At 55.9% G+C, this 20,047-nt stretch overlaps 1 protein-coding gene and 1 long non-coding RNA gene across 2 annotated transcripts in view; both read left to right on the top strand.

Moving 5' to 3' along the window:
• Positions 1–6: 6 nt before the first annotated feature.
• On the top strand, positions 7–4,319 carry IRF2BPL (interferon regulatory factor 2 binding protein like). Its single transcript, XM_045807751.2, has one exon. It carries the CDS (start codon positions 1,113–1,115, stop codon positions 3,477–3,479), a length of 2,367 nt encoding a protein of 788 aa, XP_045663707.1. The 5' UTR covers positions 7–1,112; the 3' UTR covers positions 3,480–4,319.
• An 838-nt stretch (positions 4,320–5,157) lies between these two features.
• Positions 5,158–20,047, top strand: part of LOC123798952 (uncharacterized) — a 37,407-nt gene continuing 22,517 nt past the window's right edge. The window contains exon 1 of the long non-coding RNA XR_006781460.2: positions 5,158–5,379. This is a non-coding gene — a long non-coding RNA (uncharacterized LOC123798952). The remainder of the gene's footprint in view (positions 5,380–20,047) is intronic.

The raw sequence follows: 20,047 nt of genomic DNA, 5'->3' as shown, positions 1-20,047 counted from the left end.
GGGGGGAGGGGAAGGCGGAGGCGCGGAGGCGGGGCCGACTGGGAGGAATCTGGGCGCCCTGCCGCGCATGCGCCTTTCCCGAGCAACAAGTGGGCTCCACAGACAGAGGAAGTGTAAAGGGGAGGGAGGGGGGAGAACTGGTGCAGAGCATGGCGGTGACGTCAGCGCTCCGCCCGGGCGGCATCCCGCGCGGCCAAGCCGGGGACAGCGCGAGCCGCAGCGCGAGCGGGAGCGCCGAGACGCGCCTCCGGAACGTAGAGTAACAATCACAACCCCACATTCCGGGCGAGTGCGAGCGGGAAGGGATGCGACCCGGGCCGAGGCGCCGCGCGAGCGCCCTGCAGCCAACGTGAGCGCCGCCAGCCGCGGCGGCCCGGGCGCCGGCCAGGCCTGGGGGCGGCGGGAGCCTGCGTGCGTGCGCTCCTCTGCTCTGCTCTCGTGCGTCCTGGAAGCAGTGGTCGCGGCGGCTCCCTCCGGCCGTGCAAACCCAGCCGCCGCCAGCGGAACGGCCGACGCTGCGGAGGGCAGAAGCTCCTCTCGGCTGCCACCCCCTCCCAACCCCCGGCCCTCCGGGGAAGCGGCGACTTCAGCAAGATTGGACCTGGGCACCGGGTGGCACTGAACCCTCTAGCCTTCGCCCCAGGGAGCCTGGCGGGGAGAGGACGCAGCTCGTAGGGGGGCCCCCAGGGGAGAGGAAGAGACAGCCCCTTTCGAGCTTCCAAGCACCAGCCACTTCGGGGAGGGGGCCAAGAGCCAACGGCGGCCAGCACCCGGCACCCTCGCCCCCTCCCCTCGGGCCCGGAGCTTCCAGCCCAGGTCCGCGGCACCAGGAAGAAGGAGCCTGAGCTCCCCTCCCGACGACACAGCCGCAGTAGGAGGTGGGGGCGAGGAGCGGGCTGAACTCGTCCGCCGCCCCGGCGGTGGAGCCCCCGCGGAGAGGCGCTGCGCCGGCGGTGGAGACTCGCGCTCCCTCCAGCCTCTGGGGCAGAACTTTCTCGCCCCCCCTTCCTCCCCCGCAGCCGGACTCCCTCCCCAGCCGGCCAGTCCTCCCGGAGGAGAAGGCGCCGCGGAGACAGCCTGGGCGGGGGCCTACCTTCCCCAGGGCCGGCATCATGTCGGCGGCGCAGGTGTCCTCGTCCCGGAGACAGTCTTGCTACCTGTGCGACCTGCCCCGCATGCCCTGGGCCATGATCTGGGACTTCTCGGAACCCGTATGCCGCGGTTGCGTCAACTACGAGGGCGCCGATCGCATCGAGTTCGTGATCGAGACCGCGCGCCAGCTGAAGCGGGCGCACGGCTGCTTTCAAGACGGCCGCTCCCCCGGGCCGCCGCCGCCCGTCGGGGTCAAGACGGTGGCCCTGTCGGCTAAGGAGGCGGCGGCTGCAGCAGCGGCGGCAGCCGCCGCCGCACAGCAGCAGCAACAACAGCAGCAGCAGCAGCAACAGCAGCAGCAGCAGCAACAACAACAGCTCAACCACGTCGATGGTTCCAGCAAGCCTGCTGTGCTGGCGGCCCCGTCCGGCCTGGAGCGCTATGGCCTGAGCGCTGCCGCCGCTGCCGCCGCCGCTGCCGCCGCCGCGGTGGAGCAGCGCAGCCGCTTCGAGTACCCGCCACCGCCGGTGAGCCTGGGAAGCAGCAGTCACGCCGCGCGGCTACCCAACGGCCTGGGGGGCCCCAATGGCTTCCCCAAGCCGACACAGGAAGAGGGACCCCCGGAGCTGAACCGCCAGAGCCCCAACTCATCTTCAGCCGCGGCGTCGGTGGCGTCTCGGCGCGGGACGCACGGTGGGCTAGTGACGGGGCTGCCCAACCCGGGGGGGGGTGGAGGCCCCCAGCTCACGGTGCCCCCCAACCTGCTGCCGCAGACGCTACTTAACGGCCCGGCCAGTGCCGCCGTGCTGCCCCCACCGCCGCCCCACGGCCTAGGCAGCCGTGGGCCCCCGACGCCCGCGCCCCCAGGGGCACCCGGGGGCCCCGCTTGTCTTGGGGGCGCCCCGGGCGTATCAACCGCGTCGTCCTCTGCGTCGTCTTCGACCTCGTCGTCAGTGGCGGAGGTGGGAGTGGGTGCTGGCGGCAAAAGGCCCGGCTCGGTCTCGAGCACAGACCAGGAGCGCGAGCTGAAGGAGAAGCAGCGGAACGCCGAGGCCCTGGCCGAGCTGAGCGAGAGCCTGCGCAACCGCGCGGAGGAGTGGGCCAACAAGCCCAAGATGGTCCGCGACACGCTGCTCACGCTGGCTGGCTGCACGCCCTACGAGGTGCGTTTCAAGAAGGACCACTCGCTGCTGGGCCGCGTCTTCGCCTTCGATGCTGTCTCCAAGCCCGGCATGGACTACGAGTTGAAGCTGTTCATTGAGTACCCCACGGGCTCAGGCAACGTGTACTCCAGCGCATCTGGTGTGGCCAAGCAGATGTACCAGGACTGTATGAAGGACTTCGGTCGGGGTCTCTCCTCCGGCTTCAAGTATCTGGAGTACGAGAAGAAGCACGGCTCTGGGGACTGGCGCCTCCTTGGAGACCTGCTGCCCGAGGCCGTGCGCTTCTTCAAGGAGGGCGTGCCCGGCGCCGACATGCTGCCCCAGCCCTACCTGGACGCCAGCTGCCCCATGTTGCCCACGGCGCTGGTGAGTCTAAGCCGCGCCCCCAGCGCCCCCCCGGGCACCGGGGCCCTGCCGCCGGCCACCCCTTCGGGCCGGGGCACAGCCGCCAGTCTTCGCAAGAGGAAGGCGTCCCCCGAGCCCCCGGACTCCGCCGAGGGCGCCCTCAAACTGGGCGAGGAGCAGCAGAGGCAGCAGTGGATGGCGAACCAGAGCGAGGCACTAAAGCTCACCATGTCGGCCGGGGGCTTTGCGGCGCCGGGGCATGCCGCCGGGGGTCCGCCCCCGCCGCCTCCGCCCCTGGGACCCCATTCCAACCGGACCACCCCGCCCGAGTCAGCCCCTCAGAACGGTCCGTCCCCCATGGCCGCCCTCATGTCGGTGGCAGACACTCTGGGCACGGCGCACTCGCCCAAGGACGGCAGTTCCGTGCACTCCACCACTGCGTCCGCGAGGCGCAACAGCAGCAGCCCGGTGTCACCGGCCTCCGTGCCCGGGCAGCGCCGCTTGGCATCACGGAACGGGGACCTGAATTTACAGGTGGCGCCCCCGCCGCCTAGCACCCACCCGGGCATGGACCAAGTGCACCCCCAAAACATTCCGGATTCCCCTATGGCCAACAGCGGGCCCCTCTGCTGTACCATTTGCCACGAACGTTTGGAGGACACGCATTTCGTTCAGTGCCCATCCGTCCCCAGCCACAAATTCTGTTTCCCTTGCTCTAGAGAGAGTATCAAGGCCCAGGGGGCCACCGGCGAGGTGTACTGCCCCAGCGGAGAGAAATGCCCCCTGGTTGGGTCGAATGTACCTTGGGCCTTCATGCAGGGCGAAATCGCGACGATCTTAGCTGGAGATGTTAAAGTGAAAAAGGAGAGAGACCCTTGAACCAGGAGACAGCCACCTTCTCTGCCCCTGACCAGCTCCTCTCCGATCCAGAGGGCCCCACCCCCACCCACAGCGACCCTCCCTGCCCTCCCCCCCGAGATGTAGAATTGTGAATATAACAAACTGCAAAAAGTTAGTCTTATGTATAGACATTATTTTCGTCGTATGTTTCTATATTTTGAAACAAAAGGTATGTAACTTCTTCATTTGAAGGATAAGCTGGTTTGTGTTAAGCAGTATACTATTGGTTGGTCATTTGCATCATTTCGTTAGCATTTATTTGGTGGCAGAGTGTTTGCCTAGGTACAGAATTAATAGCCCTTAGCAACGACTGCTGCTGGTGTGTATTTTTGTAAATGTTATGCACTCTCTGAAAGGAAAAGAAAACACAAAAGAAAATGACTTTTTTTTTTTTTTGCCAAGGCCAGTGTTGCTGCCTAAAAAAAAAAAAAGATGCTATAAAACGGTGAAAGCTTCTTTCTAAACAGCCCCAAGAGTTGAAGTCTTCACTTTATTTTGTTCCATTTTGTTCTGTTTTGTTTTTTGTTTTTCTGTTTTGTTTGCAAAATGGTAAGGGGGGGTGTTGGGGGGGCGGGGTGTTTTTTGTTGCAAGTTTGTGAGGGAAAATGTTTTGGTTTGTTTCTACTGACCTGAATGTGTTGGATCTTCACGTGTTGTTTTGTTTTTGCTTTATTGATGCACGGATGCTTTTGAACAGTAGAGCGAAATGCTAGACATGGGGAATCTGCTCTGTTTGTCCTTTATACATTTCTGTAGTTAACAGAACACTGTAATGTGCCTTGGAGCTTAGTAACTTGTAATAAATTCAATTGATATTAATTCTGCCCCGAGTCAGCAAGTGTGTTTTTCTAGAGCGAAGGCCACAAAGTGCCAACACAGGGGACACCTTCCCTACCAGCATAGAACACAAATGCTGGTGCCTTTGCAAACCCTTTGAGGAGGTGGCATCTGTAGAAGGCCCTGGGCTGGCTGACTGCCCCCCCCCCCCCCGCCCAGTACCAGGCTATTTACATTCACCTCTGGGGGGGGGGGGCGCGGGACAGTTGCTGACTAAGCAATTTCTGTTTACTCTTCTGCATCTCTGTTTTCCCCGTTGAGCGCCCCAGCTGCAAATGGCATTGTCAGGAACTCGCCCTGTGGCCTCCAGTATGTGCTGATCCCCAGTGCAGCTGTGACTTGTGCAAGTGGGAAAAACAAAAAACAAAAAAACTAGGATGCTTTGCCTCTTGGATGTGGCAGAAATAACACTTACTGCACATATAAAGCAAAAATGCCACAGAGCTGGGAGCTGTCAGTGGAGGCAGGCGGGGTGTGGGCACCAGGGAAACAAATGCATGTACTGAGCCAGGAGAGTTGCCAGCAGCTTCCAGCTGATGCATTGGAAAAGCAGTGCCACCTCATTCATCACTCACCCCCCCCACTCCTTTATGATAAGTATTTCTTAAGGCAGGACACTTCGCTGGTTGGAAGATGATTGTGGGGAACGGGGGAAGAGAGAAATAAGCCAAACCCAGTTCCTGAGGCAAAGGTCACTTATGACACCAAATAAAACCCATTTCTCACTGGTGAAGAAATTCAAGTATTTGTCTAATCAACTTTTTGGCGGCATTTGTGAGGTCCAGAGGGGTAGGGAAGGGGACCAGGACTGGAATAGTCCTTTAGAGCTTTGAGCCCCCTTGGCTGAAACCACACTGGAGCTCTCCCAGAGCTAGGGCAAGGCAAACAAACCTGGCTTGGACCTTGTACTTTGTGCGTGGCAAGTGGAAGACAGCAGAAAACAGGAGGAAGGTAGCAAAACAAAACCTATCTGAAATTCATTCCTGGTCACACCTGGACTCCCGGGACGGGGGCATGCTGGGCCAGGACAGTCCCCATCCAGGTGAGGATTAAGCGAATAAGGGGAGAGACTTGGTGCCTCACCCTGCTCCCATCAAAGAGGGCGCAGGAGCAGGAGGGTAGGGAGGTGGGTATGGGTGCAGGCATGTTTGGGGAAAAGCAAATCACTGGTTAGCCCAGAACACCGGTGTGGAGGTTGGGTTGGTGTTGGGACTCGCTGTTAATAACACCCTTTTAGTTTCTGTTCCTGCTTCGCCATCACCATCATTGAAGTAGTGGAAACCATGATTGTGTATGTGTGTGTGTGTGTGTGTTTTGGGGGTGTGGATAACTGGCAATTGATGGATCTGCTGCAGCCTCTTAATCCTGGTACATGGGAGGTGCCTGTCTCACCTCTTTAAGAATCTCCCCACATATAAATAGATATGCGTGTCAGCTTCCTGCAAATGTGTCCGTGCATTTTCATCGGCTGCCAAGTGTTGTATTGGTGCTTATGAGTCATGAAACCTATTTTCATCCTCAGGGGTAATTAACTTGGGGGTGATAATGCATAGCAGACTGTAGGAAGAGTTAATTCTAAAACCCATCCTTGCCTGGCTACCAATCACGCATTTCACTTAAAGGTCTGGGTTGGCTTTTCTCATAAGCTCATTAATAAAAACCAAGCATGTTTCGCCTGGAAGATCCTCTGAGGTGCTCCCAACCCCCACTCCCAGCACACACACTCTGAAAATGGGTAAAGCTCAGCAGCCTGAGAATACAGAGATAGAGTGTCACGGGTGTAATTTAACCACCATTGAACGAAGGAGCCTGGGTGCCGCCACAGCACGGAACTGCGCATGTGAACTTCGATGTGTGGATTACCTGTCCGGATGCCGACCCTGCGAATCCAGTCCGGTGGCTCCGGGTGGGAGTTGGTCCTGTTACCTGTCTCTGGGGGCCCCTCCGCGGCTGGCGGCCTGCCACCGTGTCTTCATTGCTGTGGTGTTGTGTTCAGGAACTTTTAGGATTACAAGACCCTTGCGTTAGTGCACAGAGGTAGGAAAGGGGCCTGTGATTAGAAGCTGAGAACAGCCCTTCTTGTTGCTGGATGCATTAGCAGGAGACCAGTAGCTGTAATAATGAGGCATCCAGCAAAGGCGCCGATGAGGCCTGGGGGAGAGGAGGGAGGGAGTGGGAGGGAGAGCGAGGGTTGGGTGGAACTCAGGCTGGAAGTGAATTATAATGGCACAGTTAATTAAAGTTTACCATAGCCGGGGGCCATTTGTTAAATGGCGGCTCTCCCTTCTCTTTTTTGGAACCATGTGACCTTTCTCTCTGCTCTGACCCATTCAGCCGCTAGTCTGGTTGTCATACCGCTCTTGCTTTGATCCCCAAGCTAGATTCCCCCTTCCCCAAGGCTTTCCACATTGCACGCCTAGGAAGCATTTTTTTCTTCTGTACGTGAGGATGCTTATGGATTCAGAGATTCAGACGGAGATCTCTGGATGACCCTAGGTTTCTTCATCGCCCCTGGATGGATCTCCCCAAGTCCTCCATTTCCCATCCATCCCAGTCCCTTCCCCCACAGACCCGAGGTGGCCAACATTTAATAATCTATATTGTATTTACTTATATGTATTGTTTGTACGACTAATCCAAGCTGGATATTTCTTTTAGTGGCACCGGGATCAGGCAAGGAGAGCTTTGAGAGAATGGGCAGATGGGGATCATTTTTTGACCTTGATCTCTGAAGACTACGCCATAGGAGAGGGCCACTGTGTCCCGCATTAGCATATGAACCCACTCTGCTCCCGTGGGCGTGCATGCCCACGTTACCAAGTGTAAGATTTGTGGGTGCATTTTCACGTGCATCCAGCCCAGCCTGCTGATACAATGACTACTGAAATTCACTTTTGTTTTCTCTCAGACTTGATCAAATCAAGGAAACAAGAACTGGAAATGCCCTTACGGTCATCTAGTGAAGTGCTTTCTAAACCTTTCTGAGGTCAGAGACGCGGTAGAAAAATCGGATAAACATTATGGACCCTTCCCCAGAAAGTGCAGGTGCCCTCAAACACATGGATTTGCATACATTTTCTTTCCTTTTTAATATCCATTTTATGTATTTCTTTTAATAGATAAACATTTCTTTGCTTCAAAATTCAGAAGGTGCAAAGGCGAATAGAGCCCTGTAAAGACTTTTTGGTGCCATTGGCCCCTCTGCCACCCAGTTCCCTTCTGCGATGCCACCAGTGTTACTCGATTTTTAAAGGAGTCTGTGCACATCTAAAGCCCAGCCACAGAACCTGAGTTCAGAACTTAGGTCTAGTCTGTCCACCTCGTGAAGTCGAGGCTGCCAAAGAATGGAGAGCGGGAGTAAATTGCCTATGGTCACGCAGTGGCAGAACCTGGACTAGGTCCCTGTTATGGAACAGCTCTAATGGACTTTTCTATTAAAAAAAAAATTAAGGACACTTGGCTTACTCCAACAGTGTATGAGAAAAGTGATGATGAGATGGGCGAAGGAGTGTGAGCACCTGGCGGGGGAGGGCTCAGTGTTTTCACTAATTCTTGGGGGACTAGGAACAAGCATTTGTCCCTTGGTCTCTTGTAGCCATTTCACTTGGGGATGGGGATGGGGATGTTCAGAAGTTTCTAGGTTTCTGGCTGTAAACGTGAGGGGAATCTGAACCAGTGAAGTCTTAACCTTTAAGATGTGGATCTTCACGCCACCTCCCCCCTTGCTGATCAGAAACTTCTGATAATTTAGACAGAGAAGCAACCATCTGGGTACAGAAGTAAATAGGAGAGAGAAAGATCAACCAGGACTCCTCCTGCCTTCCCTTGAGCGAGTTTGGGGCTTCTCTCCTCTCTCCCTGTCACTCTGCTCTGCCCGGCCCTCTCTCCCTGCTGACAAAGAGGGAACCGAAGGAGACAAGAGGCACCCCACCTGCGGGGTAGATGCACACTCGGCCTAGGAGGAAGGCGTGATCACTCCCATTTTACAGATGCGCCAACTGAGCTCAGAGAGGTTAAATACACGAGGCCATCCCTGTTGTGTAATTCAAGTCCAGGGCAGCCTGGAGCCTGGACTCTATCCCTTGATTCCTGGGTTGTTTCATGCAAAAGGCTTCTGACTTCCAACCCTTAGGGCCCAGGAAATCCAGGCTCAGAGCTTACTTCTCAACCCTCAGCCCTCTTTCATCTTCCAGAGCCTCTCTGTGAGCCTGGCCAGTGCCCGTGAGCAAGGATGTGCACAGGAGGGGCTGTTGAGAAATCCCTAGGAGAGGGGCTCTGCGCTGAGCGCACGGAGTCTGTCTCTCTCTCTCCCTCTGTCCCCCCCTCAGACTCTCCCTCTCTAAATAAATTAATTAAATCTTCAACAAAAAAAGAATGAGCCCACCTCTGTCTCAGCTTTGACCGGACAGAGAGGTGGGCAGGAAGCAAACGCGGGTTCTCACTTCTCAGGCACATTGCCCCACTGGGGCACATCAGCCTCATGGGCCACTGTGTTCTCTGTTAGTCTTGCTTGTTTTAGAGGAAAAGAAGTGGCAATGAACCCTTGAGCCTGGCCTGGCTGTCCTGTCTCGTTGGGGTCCCAGATGTGCATCCACCCCATATAAGAGACTGTGCAGTCTGTATGCAGTCTGTGTTTAGTTTTGGGGTTTGGTCCAGGAACACTTAGCTCTCTGTGAGCACCATAATGTGGACCCCCAGTGGTTGGGCCCCCCGTCCAGGCTAGACTCAAGAGAAGTCTCCCAGCCTCCCAGCAGGTCTCCTGTTGCCTGCAGACCCTTCTTGCTCCAGGCCATGGCTCCGTAGCAGTTAGTTCTTTTGCACATCTGAGGAGGTCACATCTTTGCTTAGAGACCTCCCTTGGCTCCCTGTTACCCTACAGGATAAAGTCCAAATCCTTGACTCTACCGTTTCCCTCTGCTGACGGTAGGGTATTTTAATCTTTAAAAAGATATTACAGGGACGCCTGGGTGGCTCATTTGGTTAAGTGTCTGCCTTCAGCTCAGGTCATGGTCCCAGGGGCCTGGGATCGAGCCCGGGATCGAGCCCCCCATCGGGCGCTCTGCTCAACGGAGAGCCTGCTTCTCCCTTTCCCTCTGACCCCCATTTGTGCTTGCTCTCTCTCTCTCTCTCTAGTGCTCTCTCTCAGATAAATAAAATAAATCTTAAAAAAAAAAAGATATTACATATACATGGTTTTTTAAAAAAAAAAAAGATAATCAAAGCACATGAAAAGATAGTGAAAATCTGGTCAGTCTCCTTCCACTTCCAGGCCTTCAGTCCTCCTTTCCCAAGGGGAGAACTGCTGGCAGTTATCTGGGGTATATTTTAGTATTAGATGCACAAAGCAGCTTAGGTTTATAATATATATCCCCTGGGAATAGATCCTGGGACAAGCCAAGGATAAGAAGGAAGGTCCAAGGCAAGGAACTGGACTTGGGTCAGAGCCCCAATCTGGGTCTGGGGTATCTCCTAACCCCATAGCTAGGGACTAGCTGTAATTCTTCATAGGCTTCTGGACAAAGGGTGTGTGTGTGTGTCTTTGGCCCTCACACAGTGCACCTGCATCACTGTGGTATGTTGGGCTCCTTAAGTGAGCCCCTGTGAGGTTTAGGGGGGTTCTCTGGAGGGAATGGGGGTGGGGAGAGGCAGGGCAGTGACCACAAAGCCCAGGTATCCACAGCAGTGTCCAGAGCCTTTCTCCTCAATAGCTGTGTCCCCTTCCTCTCCCAGGATCCACGACAGACAGCTGGGTGAAGCCGGCAGAATTGCTTCCCCAGGTGACAGACCAGGAACCTGTGACTAAAGGAAAGAGCAGGGGAGGAACATTATCGAGTGTAACCTCTGGAGCCGACAGTGGGTCAGGCATTGTCATACACTATTTCTCTTTTATGATGGCTGCTTGTTGCTATCACTCTCCCGTGACAGGAAAATACCCATAGGAGGTACTGTTATTGCCCCCATTTCCCAGACAAGATAACCAAAGCAGAGAGCAGTAAATACCTCGCCCCTGCCTGGCCTCCCTCCTCCTCTCATGCCTGCAGGTGCCGCACTGGCTCCCCAACCCCCCCACCCCCAACCCGGCTCCCACACCTCCCTCTGCAAACCCTTCCAGGGAGACCTGGGTTTTGTTGCGAGGAGTGAGGGGCGGGCCTCTGAAATCCGGGGGCCCCGGGTTAGTCCGGCCGCCTCCGAGAACAGGTTCGGGTTGCTGGGGGCGCCGGGGCGACGCTGGCGGCCAGCACCCAGCCAGAGGCAGCTGTGGAATGCCGGCCACGTGAACGCGGAGGAATTAACTCTGCGCCCCTGGGTCTCGGCCCAGACGGTCACGTGACCACCTCTTACAAACTACCCCCCCCCCACCCCACCGCCCGCCCCTGCTCGTCTGCTCGGAGCCGCAGGCCCGCAGTACTCTGTCTGGCTAGGGCCAGGCCACCCGTTCCTGACTCACGGAGTTGCAAGCATGCCCAATTAGCTAGGGGCAAGGGAGCCCCCTGGAATTAGGATCACTTTAGGGGTGGGCGAGAGAGAGGCCCCTGGGAGCTTCTCAGGATAGGGCAGAAAGGGGTAGAACTGGGGACCCCAGAGCAAGAGCTGCCGTGGAGTGCCCCCCTTACCTGGGATTAAACTGCCGGGCCAGCCCAGCTGCCAACAGGCAGCATCTCGGGCTTCAGCCTGGTTCTGCCCCAGAAGGGTCTCCATGCCACTTGGGTGAACGGGACAACTCAGCTGGGGCTGGGGCAGGCAAGGCCAGCCCTAGCGAGGCTCAGGGAGCTGGCATCCTCATCAGCCTTGGGCACAGCCCATGCCCTATAACTGACTCCTACCTGTGCTCAGCCTTGCCCCTCCCCCGCAGAGGCAGAAGGGGTCAGCAGGTGTCTGCCAGCCAAGTCCGCTGCCTCCAGCACCCTGGGGAAAGGGAGGGCCTCTGACAGCCTGCACCAACTTTCTTAATCCCATATGGTTCAGGTCAAGCCCTTCCCCCTGGGAAGCCGCTGAGTCAGAGCCTGCAGCCTCCTTATATCCCTTCATCTCCCGTCCCACCTGCCAGTGGCTTCTTCCCAGGGCTCTCTCTCCTCCCCACTGAGGCCAAGTTCCTGCAGCAGAGTTCCTGTTGCCTCAGGATGGCAGAGGAGGAGACACCTAGAGCCCAGGTTGTTGCTTGTCTGAAAGGTTGAACCCTCTTCTTTTGGCCCCCCAGCCCCTCTGTGAAAACAAATAATGCAGGTCGGCAAGGCTCTCAGTGAATGTTGGCGTTGGTGCTACCCTTATACTTGCTTGGCTTAGGTGCCTTCTCCCCTTCATGCCTCCACCCCTCTGCTGGGAGGGGGAGGGGATGAATACATGCTCTGACCACGGGGCCACAGGAGCGTAGACGGGGCCTGTCCCATCTGGGGCACTGAGAAAGACCCCTTCCAGAAGGTTGGGACTATAAAGGAAGGAGAGAAAGGGGATGGAGGGGCTAGGAGGCAGGAGATGATGGTTCCACCGGAGAAGGGCGAAGAGTTGGCTTGGTTTCTCTGGTGTGTGGGGAGAGGGGAGGCGGGACCAGCAAGCAAGGCCTCCTGAGCTAAGCTGAGGAGCTTGGAATTAATCTTAAAGGGCCTTTGAAAAATGTGAGCACAGGGACGCCTTCTGATTTGCCATTTGAAAAGATCTTTCTGGCAGTAGCGTGAGGACTAGATTAGCCCGGAAACAGAACCACGGCTGGGAAACCAGCTAGAAGGCAATCGCTGGACCCAGGCAGGAGGTGATGTAGCCGAAGTAAGGAAGGGCTGTGGTGTAGGGAGGGGTGCAGAGGTGTTAGGAGGAAAGAAGGCAGGCTCTCCTGCTGAGACGAGCTCTGGTACAGGAGGGACAGACAGGGAGGAAGGAGGCAGGGCTAACCCTCAGCTTGGGTGCCCAGGGCATGCAGCATGGAAGCAGGTTTAGGGTAAGAGGTCTGGTCCCTTTTGGACACTGGCCTGAGGTGCCATGGGCCAACTGGGGAGAGATGCCAGGTGAGTAGGTGGACATGCCCGTCTGGAGTCTGCAGACAGGTCCGGGCAGGAGTTGAGAGGGGCTGTGTTCCTTGTGGGCGGTATCGGAGGTGTGAGCTTGGATGAGGTCCCTGAGGGAAAGGGGGCAGAATGACAGGTCTGTGGAATACTGGGGACCCTCACCTTCCAGGACTGGGGGAGGAGGTGAGTAGCGGGAGAGGTGGGAGGACAGCCACAGGAAGTAGCATCCCGCCGGCCGAAGAAGATGCTGCAGGATGGAGTTGGGGAAAGGGCTGGGTGTTGGCTGAGAAGGAGGAAGATTAGGCAGCAGGGCGGTTGCTGGAGACCCCGGCCAGCGCAGAATGTGCAGGATGGCGATGGTGGGCCGTGCAGGGGCAGCAGAAGACCCAGCTTGCCCCAGAGTCTTGGCTCTGAAGGGAAGCAGAGAACTTGGCAGCCAGGGGGCAGGTGGGAGGAGTCTCTCTGATGCTGAGACAGAAGCATGTCTATAGGGAAGGCTAGTGGAGAAGGAGGGGTTGAATATACCAGGAGGGGCATGGTAATTAATGAGTGACAGACCCCAAGAGAGGAGCCGTCCAGGAGAAGCAGTATGGGGCTCTGAAAAGTCAAACTAGGAGTCGCCATTTACATAGCACTTCCTACGTGCCAGGCACTGTTCGAAGTGCTTGCCATACGCTAACCTGCTTAGTCCACACGATAACCCTACAAAGTGGGGGCTGTTATTATCCACATTTTACAGAAGAAGGATCCAGACATAGAAAGGTTAAGTAGCTTGCCCAAGATTACAAACCTAGCATGTGATGCCGCTGGTATGCCAGGACTCGAACCCAGGCACGGTGCCTTCAGAACCGTGTTGTGGTCAAGAGCATGGATTCTGGAGCAGGACAGCCTGGATTTGTATCCCAACTCCTCCACTTACTTGCTTCACCTCTCTGTCCCTTGGTTTCCCCACCAGGAAAATGGGCATGAGAATCATACCTAATTCATAGTGCTGTTGGGTGGATTAAATGTGTAAAAGCCCACAAAACACTCAGAGCAGGGCTTGGGCCAGAGAAAGCACAAGGTGGAGGGACTCCCCTGGGACAGAACCGGGTGCAGCGGGAGGAAGCCAGCATGGGGCTGACGGAGGGCTTTTTGTATAGTGTTTTTCTATCTATGGGCCCTTTCCTGGGTCCGACGGGGCTTCTCGGAAGCAGGTTTGGGGGCTGCTTGTGCTAGAGTTGAAGCACTCATCGGGACTTCTTTGCTCTGCTCAGTCACTATGGGACCTTCTTCGTGTCACCGTGAGCCTCAGCCTCCTCCCAGGCCAGAAGAGGCCGTGACACCCACCTGCTACCACATCCGACAGAAGCCCCCTCTACCACCTGTACAGACATGGATGGAGCAGGGGCCAGGACTGTTCCAGAGTGAAATTAGTAGTATTTTTCTTGACGCCTCAGCAGAGGGCCTAGATGCTCACTAAATGTCGGTCAGGTGAGGAGAGAGGGTGTCTCCATGAAGGACTGAGGAACAGGTGAAGGGGGGAGGTGCTGAGATTAATTAGTCAGAAGAAGAATGAGGGTAGAGCCCCCTCTCCCCTTCGCTCCATAACGTGGACCATCAGGTGTCCTCGGGGGCCACTTGCCTCACCCCATCTAGGACAGCACTCGCTCTGGGTTGATGGCAGATCCCTGGTTGTGTGGTCATGTGACCTGCAAGATAAGAGTCTAGGGTGGTGAGTCCCTGGGGGTGACTGGCTGGGCCTCCAGGCCAGTGGAGGGTCTGCTTTCCAAGGCCTGTACTCTTATGGCCCCTTGAAATCAAACCCACTTGACTTGACAATGTGATTTCCCCAGTTAAGGGAGGAGTTTGTTCGGGGGGATAACGTGGGTTCTGGGCAGGACTGGCCTCATGGGCATGGACCTGAGCAGTGACGCCAAGCCCCACTTTAGAAAGGGATGGTTTAATGCTTTGCTCTTGCCATCTTGAAATTCTTAATAATTTTGAACAAGGGGCCCCACATTTTCATTTTGCTTGGGCCTGCTAATTAGGTCGCACGTCCTGGTTCTCGGGCTTGGGGTGCTTGTCTGTATCCTTGCCTGTAATGAGTATCGGAGGGCCCACATCTTCATGTGGCAGAAGCTGAGAGCAGCATGGCCTGGCCAGAGGGGGTGGGGGAGGCAGTTTGTGGCTTTGGCCCTCCAGAGGTCCGGAGCTGGGGTGAGACCTCTAGGATTGAGTAAAGCATGCCGGACAGTGGGGTTTTCATCCTCACGCTGCCACCAGCCAGCCGTGTGCTCTGAGCGGGTAATGGCCATCATCTGTAGCAGAGGGATGGAGTGACCACATCACAGGGCAGTACGAGCGTTCAATCAGCTACTGTAAGGAAAGTACCTGGTTTGCAGTTGGTGTTTAGCAAATGTTTGCTGTCAAGTGCGTGGTTGGGGTAGAAGGCTATTTGGATTGGGAGTAACATGCAGTCTGTGAGAGAAGAGGCCGGAGGCCCCTCTCTGTCATCTTGGGAACCACCTTCCAAGAAATGGGTGGCCAGCTCCCCCTCCACCATCTTTGGCCACTTCTGGCCAAGAGCTTTGCCATTTCCAGAGTGAGCAGAGGGAGAACAAATCCCCCCTCTGGTCCAGTGGTTGGAATTTCAGGCTGCCAGACCTAGTTCTGGGGCCCTGCGGGACCCCACCCCTTGCTCCCCCCACCATTCCACACCCTAGTTTCCCAAGACCCTGTCTGCTCTAACATAGACCTCGCTCCGTGCACAGTGGCGGGGCTAGCCCAGCTTTCCCTTCTCTCCGGAGGGCCTCCCCCTCTAGGGGACAGAGCTATGGGCTGAGGTCACATGCTGTCCCCGTTTCAACCCCCTGGTGTCCCCACCCCTTTTCTGATCCTTGATTTACCCTGAGCTGGATTAAGACCTTTAAGCAGCCCTGAGAGCTGAGAGGTTGAGGTGTACCTTCCTCCCCTGCCCGCAACCCATCTACATACTAACTCAAAAGAAAAATCACTCTAAACCTTAAAATCAGTGTGAGGAAGTCCAACAGACTTCTGATTTTTTTCCCAGGATGACTACTTCCTTGCTATTTTTGAAATACTAGGAATCAGCCCTTTAAAAAAACCAAACCAAACCAGAGCACTGTTGATGCCCTTTTACTGCCAGTGCCTAAGCACATGCTTAGTCTGTCTATTGGGCAACCTGGCCTCGCCTGCCCTCTCCCCTGTGCCAGAGCCGGACAGAGGACTGGGGCATTGGGTCACTCTGCCCAGAGACTCCCCCCTCCCCCCTTACCCCCCAGGGAGAGGGAAGCCCGGGCCAATCAGTCGCTGCTGGGGAGGTGACGTCAGGAAAGCCCAGAAGGTTCCACTTCCGCCCGGGCCACGGGTACACCCTCTCCTCCCCACTAGAGCAGCCAGGGCCAGCCCGGGCCCCTGGCCAGCCCTCCAGCTGGCCAAGGACGGCTGGGCTGTGTTAGTCCCCAGGCCTGCTGCCCTGCACGCCACACCTGTCAGGCAGGTCTCCCAGCCCCAAGCCACTTGCCCTCCCTGTTGGGGCGGGAGCCAGCAAGTGCCAGGACTTCTTCTGCAGACTGGCTCTTCCAGATCCTGCTTGTAAACCCTGGTGAAAACTGAACCCCACATGTCTGACAAGGAGGGTGCAGTGGTGGGAGGTAGAGAAGGCAGGCGGAAAGCTATGCATGGGCAGGAAGACCAGGCCTCCTTAAGCACAATCAGGAGCACCCCCCGAGAGAGAGGCTGATGAGCATCCTAGAAAATTCTAAGTGGGTGGGACCTTTCAGAGCGTTTCATTCTGCAGAGAGAAAACAGGCCTAGAAAGAGAAGGGCAGGCAGTTTCCACATGGTGACAAGCAGACAAATGGCAGGTGTGTCAAGCCTCCCTTCTCCCCGAGTGAGGCAAAAGGATGGTCCCCTACCTCCTGTCTGCTCCTCCACAGCACTCCCCAACGAAGTCAGGGGCACCCTGCATCCCCTGCCTGCTCCCCCGACTGCTCTCTTGCTCAGCTGGCCCCCACCCACTCAGCACCCCACACCCATCCAGCTTGTCCTCCCTCACCTCACCAAGGGAACATTCATTGAGTGTCCAGGCCTGTACGAAGCCACGGATTCTTCTCGGTAATAAACCAAAGCCAGAAGTTCAATGTTTTCTGCGGGAAATTTCACATTCCAGGGGAGAGAAGGAAAGTGGAGTGGATTTGGAGACTTTACAGGTGCAGGGCATTTCCCCTACCCGACTCTGAGCCTTAGAACAGCCCCTTGTGAGTAGCTCTATCCCAGAGACAAGCTCGGAGCCAGAGTGTCAACGCACGGGCTCAAGGTCTCCCCGCAGGCACGCTGGGCGCCGGAGCATGTGTCCCCGCCCCCCCCCCCCCCCCGCCCGGTGTCCTTGCTTTTGCAGCGCTGCCACCTTCCGGACCCGCTTCAAGGCCACGGCCTGAAGTGAGCGGGCTGCATGGTCTCCTTTCACCTGCATGGCGCCCACGGCTACTGCGATCCCGCCTTTTCATAGAGGGAGAAACTGAGGCACAGGGACTCCCAACTAGAAGAAGTGGACCTGGAATTTGAACCCAGGGGGCGCAAGCTGAGCCCTGCCCCACACCTCCAGCCCCTCATCCCCTGGCCTGCCATCGTGGCCGGTGGGTTTCAGGCCAACAGCTCCGAGTCTCCCCAGGGAGGTCAGGGGCTACGGGTCCTCCTTCTGAAGCTGGTGTTGACAGATGGCCACTGTGGTGAAAGGCTTGGCAAGGAGGAATGGCAGATACGGGCTAAGGGTGCAGCTTGACATGTGCGTCTTTTGCTCTCTTGCCCTTTTTTGGAGTTCAAGCGTTGTCCCCATTGCTCCAGGGGATCGATTAGGTTGTATGTTTCCTTCCTCCCTCAGGGCTCCCCCCAGAAAAAGCCGTAAAGTACAGAGATGGGGTGTTTGGAAAGAATTCATTCAGGCTTTGGGATTAGACAGAAAGGGATTCGAAGTTCTTCTGTGTTAGTGATCTTGGAGAAGTCACTCAGAGCTTTGAATTTCTGTTCCGTGAAGCAGAAAGAATTGTGCTTCCTTCAAAGCACGAGGAAGGGAATCAAATGAGATAGCAAATGATTGTGAACTAACTATGAAGCCCTCTCTGACTGTTGATCGTGAGCGTGGGTGTTATTATCGTCCTAAAGGAAGAGCTCAGTGTGGGGGTTAGGGAAGGTAGTTGGGGGAGTGACAAGCTGAAGGCTGATAGGCTGTTGATAAAGTGGATTGTGTCCCAGAGCCCTGAGATGCTGGGCGACAGGAAGAAGGCTGCAGATGGACCGGGTCTTTGCCTTACCTGGGAGCTGTCCCCTGTGCCCTGGGGGAGTGGGGTAGCAAGAAGCTCACTTTGCCTGGGTTGCCGAGGAAGGGAGCAGGTGCTCACACTGCCCCAGGCTGGAATGCACCAAGGGACCCTTCCAGAGTGCAGGGCCCGAGGGCCTATTGCCAGACAGGAGCAATGACATTCCCTTCCCAATGGATTCCACCCCAAGAGTCCCCCCAAAGAGGGGCTCTCTGACCTGTCTGGAAAGCTGACTGGCTGCATGTGTCAAGGGTTTTTGTTTCCAATGAGCCTGGTAGCTGTGGGGCAATTGGAGGATATAAGGAACGTGTCTAAACGGAGCCAGGGATCCGGGGCTGGAGGAGGAGGAATTATGTTACCGTTGACCTCAGCCCCCTGCAGAGGACGCACGAATGATAACCAGAAGGAGATACCAATCTGGTTGAGGCAGGTCATCAAAATGGAATGGTCCCTGACAAACAGGAACGTCCTGCCCCCCTCCGCTGAGCAGATGCTCGGGTTATTTGGGAGGAATGAGAGATGTAATCACGTTCTCAGAGTCAGGAAGCATGGCCTATCCTTGCTTTACTGGGTCTTCCAGTCAGTTTTCATTTATTCAGCTTTCGGCATGTGGTCACAAATAAGCCAACGACATGGGTGTCGAGAGGCTCAGCCTATCGGGGAAGAGTTCCAGAAACACACAACTTGGTAGTGGAGGGTCCACTGTTTTAGGTTGGGCACTTTGGCTTGGGTTTTGACAAGTGAGTAGGAGTTCAATGAGCAGGGATGGGGGACATTCCAGGTCTTACTTGTCCAACGCTTAAGAAGCCACCCTTGTGCAGAATACCAGAGTGCTGGGAGGGGCTCTAAGTTGGCGGGAAAGCATGACTCAGGAATGAAGCCATTCTGGGTCTGATGGTGAATCTCTCCGATACCGCAATGTTGACCTCTGCCGCACGGGTCAGGCCTCTAGCATTTCCCTGGGCTCAGCTGAAGAAAATTTGGCCCCAGCCAAATTTTTCTCTCCACAGAAGCCATCCAGTGCCTCCATAGCTGGGGTGCAGAGGTCAAGGGAGGACATTCTAGTGGTGCTGCAGAGAGTGAATGCTCAGATGGGAGACCCTGACCGCACCTGCCGGGCACCTTCATCCCTCTTACCCTGCTCTTGCCCGGTCCCGAAACAGCCCAGCTGAAGCCTGACCTGCCATTCTAGTTCTTTTGCTCGGCTCAGTGGTTCAGAACCCAGACTCCTACATGGCCATCTTTCCTCATTCCCTAGGTCCTGAGCTCGTACAAACAACCTGATTGATTCTGCAACCCCCTTAGGGACTCTCAGTAAGTCTTCGTGAACCACTGCAGTCCCAGTCCCAGACCAGCTGTGTGCCCACAGGCACATGGCAGAGCCTGGGTTCATCCCTTCCAGGACCAGATGAGCCAGCAGCAGCGCAGAGCCCGGGCAGCAGGCACACCTGGTCTTTTTGTGGCCACAGCTCCTCGTTAGTTAAACAGCAGGGAATGCAAAGCCATGCAAGGGTTTGGTCTCAGCTGAATTTTTTCAGTGAATTAAGGGCATATCCAGTTATCGTGTTTCCCTCTTTTACCTCTCTCCCTCGATATGTATATGTATATATTATGCATATATATAAAATTTATTATTATTATTTTTAAGCAGGCTCTATGCCCAACCTGGAGCTTGAACTCACGACCCCAAGATCAAGAGCCGCGTGCTCTACCCCTGAGCCAGCCAGGCGCCCCTGTGTCTTAGCTCTTTTCGAGTTAGCGTTTCCACAGGTGGCAAGGAAGAGTGGGGCTTCATTCCCTGCTTCTCCAAAGGGAAAGGCAAGACACTGAAGAGTGATTTGCTCACAGTGCCTGTATTTAACAGATCCCTAAGGACTACGAATACCTGCCAATTTCTGGTCCAAGCACGGGGGATTCGGGAGGAAGCAAAACAGAGGTCCCGTCCTCAGGAAGCTCATATTCTGGTGGGCAGACCGACGACAAATAAATATGTCCAAATATGTCAGGTGGGGTAAGCGCCAAGAAGATGGATAGAGGAGGCAGGGGGAGTGATTGACAGGTTGGGGAAGAGTGTTGTCATTTTATACAGGGGGTTCTAGAAGGCCCTGCAGGTGAGGTGACATCAAAGAAGAGACTTGATGTAGACACGAGGCAGGAGTGTTCCAGGCCACTAGACAATGTCATCATAATCACACTGTACCCTACTCCCCGCTTTAACCTGTCTGCCTCTGGCTGCCTGTAGCTAAGCAGTAACTCTTTGAAAGAAGGAATGACATTTACTCATGTTGGACCTTCTGTTCTGAACACAGTCCATACGCTGTTTGCGTGTTCCTGTCTCCCCCTCTAGAAGGTCTTTCGTAATACAGAGTGCCAGTCCAGGAACATTGCTTGG

This window comes from Ursus americanus, chromosome 26, assembly GCF_024610735.1.
Source record: "Ursus americanus isolate L20-20 chromosome 26, mUrsAme1.1.p, whole genome shotgun sequence".
Lineage (NCBI taxonomy): Eukaryota > Metazoa > Chordata > Mammalia > Carnivora > Ursidae > Ursus > Ursus americanus.
The sequence above is the reverse complement of the archived record's forward strand: the minus strand, read 5'-3'. Positions and strand labels throughout refer to the sequence as shown.